Source organism: Brassica rapa, chromosome A09 (genome assembly GCF_000309985.2).
Source record: "Brassica rapa cultivar Chiifu-401-42 chromosome A09, CAAS_Brap_v3.01, whole genome shotgun sequence".
In the NCBI taxonomy this organism is placed as follows: domain Eukaryota; kingdom Viridiplantae; phylum Streptophyta; class Magnoliopsida; order Brassicales; family Brassicaceae; genus Brassica; species Brassica rapa.
The window spans coordinates 41,039,356-41,052,156 of record NC_024803.2 but is presented as its reverse complement, the minus strand read 5'-3'; the positions used below and the strand labels follow the sequence as shown (position 1 = coordinate 41,052,156).

Here is a 12,801-nt window from a genome sequence, read left to right as displayed (position 1 = left end):
TATTACATCGATAAGCTAAAGTCACAAGCTGTAAGAAAATGTTAAATTTGGTAGCCAATGAGATGTGGGCACGTTAAGTAATGGCTCAGACCAATCGCTGTCTCGAAGCAGACACGCCTTCGATTAAATGAAACCTGACATCTAATTCACAAAAACGTCCCTTATTTTACTGGAAATTAAAGATACACCGTATAAGTTTATTAATTTTACAAATTACACCCTAAAATAAATGCAACTGCTGCCCTTTGGACAAATTAGGTTTCTCTTTTCAGTAAGAGAGACTAGGACTCAAATTTGAAAATTGTTTAGCAAGGAATCTGCAGAAGAAGGAAAGAATGACACTCATAGGGTAGTAGCTGACAGAGAAGTTAGTTGAGAGCAATGAAGAGTAAGGATCCAAAGATAGTTATTAATTAACCTTTAGTTATTATAAGTTATAACCAAGGTGGCTCTATGTTATCCCTTGCCCTTGGTCAGCTTTTGTGAATCTCTTTTGTCATCATCTACCTTGAATTTTATCCGTTATCAAAGATAACAAATACGTCAAAAACATTTACTGAACATTTTGTACATGTGGCATGGGTTTTGGATGAGGTCACTGGAGTGTTGGAACTGAAGGTTGAGTGTGCAACTGGTCTTAGATGCCTCTTTACATGTATCGGCTTGACCAGGCTTTGGTGCAACGAGATGTGCTTTTGTAACTTTTGTTCATGTGTATTAGTATGTTAAGAGCATCTCCAATGGTGCATCAAAATGAGAGAAAATATAAAAAAATAAAGGAAATTCTTTTCTAATGGTACTTCATTTTGAGAGAAAAAATGAAGATACGAACAGGATTCCCTCAGATTTTAAGGAACACTATTCACAATCTCATTTTGATGTAAAGCTTTTTTTATTTACATAATAGACCTTTATTTTGACAATTTTTATTTTATGCATAAACAAAACATTAACATTAAACATAATTTTTATAACTTTATATCCATTATGTATATACCGATTAAACTTCTTAAAATATAATTACCAATAATTAATTATTAAAATATAATTTATAATTTTATAAATTATAATATATAATTAAAAGAAAATAAAATAGAAAACAATACCATCGAGATACATAACTAATACAAAGTGGGAAAAATATGATAATAGTACTGTTTGAGTAAAATTATACTATTACTTTGTATGTTGTTATGTAATTTTATTAATATAATAAATATTTGTTTTTTATAAGTTAAAGTTTAGTTAAATTGTAGAATTTAAAAATAAATGAGTATAGTCTAAAATCTTATAAAATAAAAGGTTTTATTTGCAATAAATAAGAAGTTGAAAAATGAATATAATAAGAATTGAGAGAGAAAATGAAGGAAACCATTGGAGCAAATCACAATCTCATTTTGAGTTTACATAATTTTAAGGAAAAAATGAGGGAAACCATTGGAGATGGTCTAAGTCCCACATTGGTAATTTCATAGTCATTCAAATAATATATAATACACATGAGCCAATTCACCTATCGCTTTAAGGTTTTGGGCTGAAAGCTCGTGTTTATCATGGTATCAGAGCATGTTTCGATCGTTGGGGCACCCATGGATATAGTCACGCATCAGATGGTCACGCTTGAGCGTGAGGAGGGGGTGTTAGTCAGTTAAGTCCCACATCGATAATCTTATAGTCATTCAAGTGATATATAATACACATGAGCCAATTCACATATTGCTTTAAGGTTTTGGGTTGAAAACTCGCGTTTATCAATGTGTACAATTCAAAGTAGTCGTCATTCTATAGCTGAAATTTTGTAACTTAACTCCCAAGTGTGTTATAATCTAAAGTTTACTATTGCATTCTATAAATATTCATCTCAAATTATGTATACATACTCCAGGGAGACGAGGACAAGCAAAAAAACACTTAAATGAGTCAGAGGATGGAAACGTTAATATGAAAACTCAGTTCCTATCAAATGTTGAACAAGCTTTACTATAGCCTGAGTTCCAGATCTTTCGAACACTGGCCTTCTTCTTCAATCTTTATAGAAGTGTTTTTATCGCCTACTGGTTTGGGGTGGGACATGGTTTGAGCAACAGCATTCTCCGGTCGTTTTGACGACTGTCCCGATTCAAGCGGTTGACCGTGGGCAGTCTCTGGCTTTGGAGGATAATGATGATGTCCCCCATTTTGGTTAACTTGGTATGGAGCTCTAGCCACAGCTCTGTAATGACAAAACAAACACAAAAGAAATGAAAATCACGTGGCTGGTGAAGTATATTTATTAGGAAGGAACATTTAGGGTAACATCTGTTAAAAGAATTATTAATCTTTTGAAGTAACTATAGTGATTGGAACGTTAGGACATAGTCCAAAAAAGAACATTAGAACGTTTGGTCAATTTAATTCTTACCTGTCTTTCCGTTTAGCAAAGAATCGATGAAGAGAAGCTCTACGTGCTATACGTTCCACGACCTGATTTTCTTGTTGCTGCTGTGGATTGATATCCATAGAATCTGTGGGTTCGTTGAGATCAGGAAGAACCATGTTGCTTTTGTTGTTGTTGTTATTTTCGACATTGATTTGCGTCTGAATGTTGTTGGTGTTGTTATTTTCGACATTGATTTGTGTCTGAATGTTAACCTCAGTCACAGGCTTGGCTTTCTTTGCTACTTCCATGATCTCTTTGGCTTTGTCTGCAGGGAACTCATTGTATACTAAAACTTGACCTCCAAAGAATATGGTCAACTGGGAACTTCCCGAGTCTGATGCTGGTTTACTGTAAACCAAAAAAAAAAAACGATTTCAGAACAAAACCATTTTAAAACGGTGATTAACCGGGTATTCCATTTTCTAGTCTCCTAATAACAAGAACGTAACCACAGGATCAAAAGAGTAGTAATAATAATAGACCTGAGGTTGGTATCTTTGGCTTTGCCTCCAGATGGTGGAGACGGTTCGGCTTTTGAATCCCTCTGACAGACATCGAGGGCTTTGGTCTCCGAAACTGCCTTTTGCATAGCATTTTGTTTCCCTGTATAAACAGAATAAAAAAACTCTGGTCAATTTTATTCCAGAATAAATCCTTAAAATAAAATATGGGGAGATACATCTTGTTTGAGAGATTCATGAACCATATTCAATCAACTCATAAATTCTCTTTTAAAAGTGTTTTTTTTAATATTCATAATTACAAGAGAAGGTGAAGAAACAAAACTAGAACTAAAGTCAGAGTCTATTTACAAGTGGCAGCCGTGAGAGAGAGGAAGAGACAAAGTACCTGGTGGACAGGAGTATCCGGGCAACCCGAGATCCGAGTCAGGCTTTCGGATCAAGTCAAGATTTATATTCCCGAAACTACCCTTCTCCTTCAAGTAACGGCTGAGCAAACTACATCTCCGGGTAAAACTGGACTTCTCCGGCGGCGGTCCTAGTGCCTTTGCATTTTCTTTTCTCGACATCTTGTAAGTGTCAGAAAGAAGAAATTCTCCAGAGTCTTTTCTTGTTTTAATTGCTATCTTCTTCTTTTTGTTGGTGCGTGTTTTGCTCGTCGAATGGGAGAGTACAAGAGGGATGGGTGTAGAGCGCATTTTCTATGGCTTTAATAGCCTCCAATAAACTAAAGGAAAACACAAAAAAAATGTTTTTAGTAAAAAGAAATTCACTACTAATTACAATATTTAGATTAAATACTTAATGATATTTCTATGTTTGACTAAAAACAGTGTGTGAATTAGTACTTAATGATATTTCTATTTTTGATTGATAGATTAAACAAAGTTAGTTGTATGGCATAATCCATAATTAATGATAAACAAATAGCTTTCTTGTGAAAGGCTAAGGAGTTTTCATACGACATGATTAACAATAATGACGTTAACGTAAATAATTCATCATTTAATTATTTATTGTTTTCTAAGTTGGTATAACAAATCTATCGCCTATCTATACTATTAAAGCAAGATCCTATTGTCATAATTACCTTAGGGGCATGTTTCTTTCACTAACATTGCATGTTTCATTAAGGGCAATTAAATAATATTAATAACAAATCTATATTGGATCATTATTTTTGGATCCAGCCCAAATCAAATCTCTCTTGGCCCATTTGGGCCTATTAAAAAATCAGATTCAATTCTCACTTTTTTTTTTCCTTTGGGTCATTGAGTCCAAGTTCAAATAATTTTTTTCAACTATTCTTAATTATTATTTTTTTCTTTTCTTAATATAATTTAAGCATTCATAAAAATAATTGAATTTTTTTATTGAAAAGTATAAATCTTTATTAAAAGTATATAATTTTTTAATTAAAATATTAACCTCATAATAAAATTAATTTATCAGAGTTATACCAACTTAATTCATTAAAAAAATAAAGTTTAATTTTTTTAACATAAATAGTCATTTAAAGTGAAATACGATAAATAAAGATAAAATTTTTAAGTCTTTTATAAAATAAAACACAAATATATGAAAATGTGACATTTACTAAATATTTGTCAATTGAAAAAAAACAAAAATAAAAAAAGCGCGGGTCAAAATCTAGTCTTATCATTAAAATATGTTCACATTTGTAGGTTTAAGTTGGTACAGTCTATCTATTTACGGACGGTCAGATTTAAAACTTAGACTATAATTTTTTTTGTTTTTTCGGTTAGAATTTCCCGCACGTTTTCTTTACGCGTACTTATAAAATAATAAAAAGAACCGACGAGAAACGTTATTAAACGTCGTTAGCCAACCTGTTACAAATTCATAAAGAGCCCCAAAGATGCTCATATCTACATAATTGCCCTTACAAAAGAACTCACACAGTCACCTTAATGGTCACAGTCATTGCCCTTCTCAGGAATGCGTTAGATAACGTTAACGGTAACTCGAGTTGAATAGTATGTGGGGTCATATCCCCTAATTTCGTGGGATATTAATTCAAAAGAATAATGATACACTTTTCTTGGACCCGACACCAGTTTTAAAACACGTGACTTAAATAGAGTCATCCGGTAAGATTTCGACAAGTGGCACCAATCCCTCCGGCGCACTCACTGGCAAATGGCAATAGTAATGTGTGATTCGCGTTTTTCCCACTTCATATAGAAAGAAAAGGCATATCTTTTTTTTTTTTTGATCAACAGAAAGGGCAAATCTTTTGTTCTGCTTCTACCTAATTAGATTGGCCATTACAAAAAATTAATTGACTCAAAGGGACTTTCACGGATTCAGTAATCAATACGTTTCTTCGCAATTACGCCTCGTTAGAAAAACATGTTCGAAAATAGAAGGATTTTATAACTTTTAACTAATAGTCTAACTAGATATTAACCCGCACATCCGTGCTGATATATTTGTATTTTTAAATTAATATTTAAAATATAAAATATGTTATAAAGATATATATCTAATATCAATTTTATGTATATAATTTTTATTTTAAAAATTTATATTTGTTGAAATTTGTTTGATGATATTGTACAAATCATATATTAATGAAGTATTTTTGTTTATTTATTTAAAATGCAAGATCAATATTAATAGTTCAATTTTAAACATTAGTTTTATATGAATTAATAAAAAATTATTAGCTTCTTTGTTTAGAAATTTTTATTTTCGAAATGTTTTTATGTGAATAAATTAAATTATTTTTGTTATATTTTAAAATATGATTTTATTTAATATTTTATATTTCAGTTTAATGTTTTTATTTTTACTAAACATATCTAAATAAAATGTTACAACCAATAAAATATTTTTTATTTTGTTTTATATAAAAATTTAATTTGATAATTTAAAAAGAATTAGACTATACTATTTAATTTCAAAATTAGTTAGTGAAATATATAAAATATGGTCTGTATTAAATATGAGAAACAGTCAAATGATGATTACTTAATGACAATATATTTATGTTTTTTTAGAAATGTTATTGTTTAGATATATATTGTTTTTGTTAAAAAAATATTATATATGAGTAATTTTAAGATGTTTAGTTAAATTTTTAATAAATGGTTTAAAATAGACTTGTGTATGGTAGATAAAGGATAAGACTCTATTTTAATAGAGTAGATAGTGTTGTTGCTGGGACTAAATGAAGTTGGCATGGAGCTAACCGAGTCAACCGGTAGATAAATCTAATCGAATCAACAATCGGTTAGTCGGGTTGGTAACTCCTTATCCGTACGCCACTTGTGGCCATGTCAATGGTTCAATGTAAACAAACCAAACGTCCGTTGAATAAAAATTGGATAACAAATGGTCCGTGACAAAATAAAAAAGGCTAACAAATGGCTTTGGGTCCTTTTGAAAGTGAGAGAGAGATACTATTGGCTACATTTTTAAACGAAATTTCTTCGCAATTCACACCTAACTATGGCTCATCTTCTTGGGGGGTTTCGTCGTAGAAACGTCACAAAATACGCCTAATAATGTCAAAAATACTTACGCGTAGTATTTTGACTCGTTCTTAGCTTTTGACTCAGAGTACAAAAAATTTCAACAACTCAAACTATGGTAAAGTTCACTAAACACTAACCCAAGATCTTAGGTTGACTATTTCCATTAAAGAAACAAGCTAGTCAAAACCCTCAAAGGTCCATCCATCCCCTTTTAAAATCTTGTGAACTCTATTTTCAGACGCAGAAGCTCTTATAACTACAACGGCCGTGCTATCAAATCAAACTATTGGGATACAGTTTCTATGCGGTAATCCAAAGCCTTACTTGATCTTCATATACAGGAAAGAACTCTATATCAAGGAAACAAGCTAGCTAAACCCTTAAAGATTAATCCTTGTTAGCTCCATCCTTAGACTAATCAGTATGGCTGTGCTATCAAGTCAAGCTCCTAGAAGACAGTTTCCATGATGCCTTATCTGATATATTCGTATAAAGGAAACAACTCTGCATCAAAGATCAAAATGACTCTTCAGTCTTCACCTCATGTTTCAATATCTCTCAAGTCTCAAAGAGTTGAGAGCCACTGTAAATACTCGATGAACTCATCTCCGGCCTCTAAATCCACAACCTCCACCGTGCCGCCACGACGACTGCTCCCGGTGAAAAACGAACTCGAGCTTCTAAAGGACAGAGCACGGGAAGATACACCACGAGAGAGATCTCTCAGCCAGCTCCTGGAACCATCGTGAGCTACATCCGCTGCAATACTCGCTGTTTCCTTAGCGTGACCGAGAGGAGAGCGGCAGAGAGGACAGGTCTTGTTCGAGATGAGCCAGGTGCTGATGCAATCGAGGTGGAAAGCGTGGGAACAGAGCGGGAGATGACGTAGTCGATCCTCAGGCTTGAACGGCGACAAGCAGATGGAGCAATCGCCGAGGGAAGGAGAGCGAGCAACGCAGAGACGTCGGATGAGAGAAGGGAGTGATGGAGGGAGGAGAGAGCGAGCTCGGAGACATCGGACGAGAAAAGAGATGGAGACGGCGACGAAGAGGATGGCGAAGATGATGAAGACACTGATCGCGATGGGATCCATCGTTCCCGATTCGACGCAATCGGAATTTCGCGCTTTGATCTTCCGTTTCTAATTTTTTTGAATTTCTTTCTTTGGGTTTGGGTTTGGGAGATTCCTGGCAAAAAGTGTGGGAGGTTTTGATTTATATAATGGGCTTGGGCCGAAGCCTTATTATTTCTTATGTTTTGGGCTGAAATATGGTAACATTTAATTTAATACACCAAGGAGGTGATCATTTTAGGATTTCACTACGAGGAATGTAATAATGAAGAAGAAATATTAATCTTTATAAGTTAAGGTTATCCACCTTAAAATTTGAAAGTAATACACTTAAGATAATATAGAAGTTCAATCCGGTTCAATCTTTATAGTCTTTATATAGAAGTTCAATCCGGTATGGTAACACAAAGCAATATGAAGAAATTTTAATTCTTTTACTCCACACTTAAGATAATAAACTGAAACCAGACCGGATTACAAATTCAACATTCCTACACTAATCCTTTAGTATAATATAAAATATTAAATTTAACCATCTATCTCACTCCGCGCAAAGCGCGGGTTATTACCTAGTTAATCTTTATAAGTTAAGGTTATCCACCTTAAAATGTAGGCGTGGGCATTTCACTCGGATCCGAGGACTCGAAACCCGACCCAAAAAATCCAGGTTCGGGTAGGAACCAAACTGATTTTTTTTGTCCTATTGGATCTTGGTGTGAAGGACCCGCAAATCCGACCCGACCCGGACCTGAGATTCAAAAGGTACCTAAAACTTCTAACATATATTAGGTATTATGAGTGTTTCAGTATATTTTTGGTACCATGAATATTTTTCTTAAGTTTCGAATATGGATTTTCGAGTATGGTTTTGGATTTCAGGTAACCCGAACCCAATCTGAGGACCCGAACGTATTCATTCTTATTCTTATACACATGTATGTATATTTCAAGAACATGTTTTGTTCTATGGACCGAAGTGCACACAGATCAACTCATGCAAAAAAAACAAAGAAGGTATAAATATATGTGCAGACTGCGGATGCATACAAAAAATCTTCTAAATAAGAGTTTGAATCTGCATAAATCATAAAACGACAAAGCATATCTTACGTATGTTTTAGGAAAGAGAAGCATATATAATAGAAGCTTAATATATTCTCTTGTTATGTCTTTTTTTTTTTTGGACAAACCTAAATTTTATAGATCATTAAACTCCATCCATGGAGCAATTGTTCAAAGTAGATGAGAATTGACGAAAATGCCAAACCGGCTAAACAAACCGCTATAACAAAGTGGATAACAAACACACAAAGGATAAGAGCAAACACCATAGCTAAGAAACTAAAGTCGTGGAGGAGTCATCTACCCTCGACGCCAATAATACAAAGGTTTGAAATGCTGCAAAGGGATTTAGATAGCATGTAGAGTGCTCTAAAATCCAAGATTGGAACTACACTAAGTGTTGAGTAAACAATCATGAATTCGGCTGTTAAAGCATAGGTGACAAGAGACCATTTGGCTAAGCCTTTACGAAAAATCAGACAACAAAGTGTCTGTAAGCTTCGAACACAATACTTCCTGCAACATCACCACTAAACACAAGTGGAGATCAGTATAGGAAGAAAACAAGTTCCATAAAGGAAAATGTTGAAAAAACACCAAGATTCAACGACTGAGTGGATATATCAAACACTAATTCTTCATATTGCCACAGAGGAGGAGAGAGCCACCTGATACTGTCATAGTTCGGAGTGAATACATGTAGAAGACTGCATACTGCAGTAATGACTCGCACTATAAGGTGAGAGACGGTGGTGAAGCGAGGAGAATCGGCGAGTCTAAGTAACCAGAGGCAAAAGACCGACGAGATAGCAACAAGAACAACATCGAGAGACCAAAAGTGACAACAAAAGAAACGGAGAAGGACGACCTTATAGGTCGGAGTCAAGCTCGACTCAAACCCAAACGTGTCTGATACTCGAATTGTTCAGAAGCACATTTCCTTAAGGTTTCAACGGGGTTGTGGCATTTTGTATGTTGAGATTTTTAGATAAAACAAGAAAAATATGAGTTTTCATTAATATAATGGTTGAATACTTGCTCATATGATTAAACTGAATTATATGATTATATAATGATTAAAATGTGATGCCCTCTCTTAGGTTTTATATATGATTATATGAAACTCTTCCACCTAGGCAGGTATATGCATGGGTCAGTAAGAAAATGCTTTCTATTTGCTTATTACAGAATATGTAAATAAGTTTTTTTAAAAAATGATCGTCAGTCCTATAGAATTGCATGTTACTGAATGAATTAACGTCATTGGATTAGCAAACATTTTTCTTGGTCTAATGGTCTCCATAAAACTTTGTCTTCTACTTCAACTTGCTCTCCCACCTCCTTCTCCTTTTTATTTGTTTATCTCTAATTACTATCCTTCAATTAATAATTTACTTAGCAGTATCTTTAGCAAAACTGGCAATTTCTAAAGATAAAACAATCATCCAAATGTTTGTAGCGGCATCACACTGACACGCGCATATTGTAAATTAAGATTAAGTGGGAACATTGGAACAAGAAGTAGGGTTAGGGACCACTCTGAAAGTGATTAATAAGTGGTTCATATATAAATTCGTTGCCTAAACTTCTGTGAATTGTGATTAAACAAAATCTAGGGAGTTCTTTAGATGTAGTATTTGTGATTTTCAAAGAGTACACGTGTACGTGTTAGGTTGTGAACAAAAAAAAGGTTACATATGTACATTGAAATTCATTCTGTTGTTGTTAATGGATGCTCAATCGTCACGCGATATGTCAGCAATGCATGCGACTAGGCTTTTAATAGACCGAAATCAACTTACCGGTTTAGTACCAACAAGTTATAAGAAATAAGTTATACATAGGCGGGACCGCCTTCTGAAGCTTCTCAGGATATGGTGGTGGCAGACCTGTTTCAAGCTAACACACAAGACTGGGACTTGAATGCAATTGAAAGGGAACTACCAGAACTGGTGGACACGATCTTAAGTATCAAGCCGAGCAAACAAGGGGCCCCAGATAAGCTATTCTGGATTCACACAAAGGATGGAGTCTACACAACAAAGTCTGGGTATATTGCAGCAGTGGAGATTCAAAATGAGAAAAAAGCAAGACACCAGCGAGATCAAGGGACAAACTGGAATAAGGGAGTATGGAACTTGAAAACTGCTCCTAAGGTTCAACTACTGATCTGGAAGGCACTCAAAGGGGCTTTACCAGTGGGAGAACAAATGCAAATCAGACAGCTACGTTTTGATCCGCACTGTAAGCGCTGTGGAAATCTTGAATCTATTAATCATCTCATTTTTCAATGTGACTTTGCGATGAAAGTATGGAAGGCTGCGCCCTTTGCACAAGATATTGATAGGAGAGGATTATTAGATTTGGAAAATGATTGGATGAGAATCATTGCGATCCCATGTTTGCTCCCAGTTGGTATCACAACGGCTTCTTTGGCCCCATGGATTGTCTGGGCACTATGGACTGCAAGAAACAACTTGATCTTCAATGATAAAGGGTCCACCACAGAGCAGGTCCTAACAAAGGCAATCGTTGCAGCAAAGGAATGGCAAAACGCTCAGACTAGAGAAGTTCAGAATCACCAGCCTAAAAGACAGACGGAACCTCCCCCATGCTACGGGGTAGTAGTGCAGACAGACGCGGCTTGGATAGACAGCTCCAGAATGGCGGGATTAGGATGGATTATTAAGAAAGCAGATTGCACCCAGAGCTTCCACAACATCAGCTCCTTCGTCGCCTCTCCTCTGATGGCTGAAGGACTCGCAATGAGGTATGCTATAAGAAAGTGTAAAGAGCTGGGGATCCGGCGCTTCCGATGCGAATCGGACTCTACTCAACTGATTAAAGCCCTCAACTCAAAGATGGAACCTCCAGAGCTCTATGGAATTATTGCGGACATCCGCTTAGATTGTACTACCTTTGACTCTGTTTCCTTTATTTGGATACCTCGGCTGAGGAATGTTGATGCTGATCGATTAGCGAAACAGGCATTGAACCGTGTAGCAGTTTCTACTGCATAACCCATTTTAAAATTTATAAAAGTTGCGTTCCAAAAAAAAAAAAAAAAATTTTTCTTAGCCCAAAAATTTTCTTAAGGAGAGCCCGTTAAGACTGCAGCCCATTAGGGTAAATGACCTAGGGTTCCCTCCTTTTCCTATAAATAAAGCTGCCTCCTCTCATTTTTCTCTCATTCTGAAACTAGAGCGAAGCTCTGCAGAGATTTAGAGAGACTAGAAAACCCTAGCCGTCAAGCTTCCCTTTTCCTCTTCTCTCTTCTTCTCTCACGCCTCCTCTCTCTCCCTCTCCCTCTCCTTTCTCTTTCCGTTGGTTCTCTTCCTCTCTCCTCGCCGTGAGTCCCCCGAGAGCAAGCCGAGCCGCCGGTGGTGGTGGTGGTGGTCGTCCAAGTGGTGATGGGGTGATCGTCCGAGTGTGGTGATGGTGGTGGATGTGTGGTGTTGTGGTGGTGACCAGATCTCGTCTCTCTTGTTTACTTGTTCCAGATCTGTTCAGATCTCATCCCCTTTGTCTCCTGTTCCAGATCCAGATCCAGATCTAGGCTAAGGTGGAGTGTTTCGAACCCAACCTTCTTTCATGGTTCTGTATACTCCTTTATGTTGGAGTTAGGCTTGATTAGACCCTGATTGGGAGTTAGGTTGATAGGACATGGTATTGCTAGGATGATAGATGAATGAATCATGATGCATAAGAACCCTCATACTGATAAATGGGACTTGATGAACTGAATTGAATTGTCGTGGTAATGATTGATTGGTAGTTGATACTTGTATGTTTGGTTGTGTTGTCCCATGTGTTGTTGTGATTGAAGTTAGGATGCTAGAGAGGAACAAATGCTAGGATGATAGATGAGCAATGATTATAAACGTTATTGAAGTAGAACTTGAATGCGATGTGTATTGTGTGTGACACCGATAACGGGTGGCGTCTAGTGATTTAGTCCAAGTTCAAGTATGAATGAAAAGGGAAAGTAATTGGGAATGGGGAGGATTAAGTGAAAACGATAAGGAAGTGAAATGATAAGTAAAAGTATGAAAGAAGGATGTTAAGGTTAAGCATGGGTGGGAAAGCATATAGAGAGTCTAAGGTTTGTAGGTGGGGTAAGTGGTCCAAGCTAGGTATCCATAGGAGATGTGGCGAATCCACATGAATATGGAAGCACCCATAGGAGATGTGGCGAATCCACATGAATATGGGGTAGAAGCCTAGTGGGGGGCTACCCACTGAGGAAAAGAGGAAAAGAGGAAAAGAGGAAAAGATGAGAAGTTGAAA

At 35.9% G+C, this 12,801-nt stretch overlaps 3 protein-coding genes across 3 annotated transcripts; 1 reads left to right on the top strand and 2 right to left on the bottom strand.

Moving 5' to 3' along the window:
- Nucleotides 1–1,815: 1,815 nt before the first annotated feature.
- Nucleotides 1,816–3,598, bottom strand: LOC103842752 (protein TIFY 11A). The gene is made up of 4 exons (XM_009119414.3): nt 3,269–3,598; nt 2,902–3,022; nt 2,402–2,767; nt 1,816–2,212 (listed from the first exon to the last, which is right to left on the bottom strand). The coding sequence occupies exons 1-4, from the start codon at nt 3,576–3,578 to the stop codon at nt 1,981–1,983; spliced, it is 1,029 nt and encodes a 342-aa protein (XP_009117662.2). The 5' UTR covers nt 3,579–3,598; the 3' UTR covers nt 1,816–1,980.
- A 3,347-nt stretch (nt 3,599–6,945) lies between these two features.
- LOC103842792 (E3 ubiquitin-protein ligase ATL4-like) lies at nt 6,946–7,473 on the bottom strand. The gene has a single exon (XM_009119455.1). It carries the CDS (start codon nt 7,471–7,473, stop codon nt 6,946–6,948), a length of 528 nt encoding a protein of 175 aa, XP_009117703.1.
- Nucleotides 7,474–10,388: 2,915 nt separating this feature from the next.
- On the top strand, nt 10,389–11,534 carry LOC103842791. Its single transcript, XM_009119454.1, has one exon. The coding sequence runs from the start codon at nt 10,389–10,391 to the stop codon at nt 11,532–11,534; it is 1,146 nt and encodes a 381-aa protein (XP_009117702.1).
- Nucleotides 11,535–12,801: the final 1,267 nt, after the last annotated feature.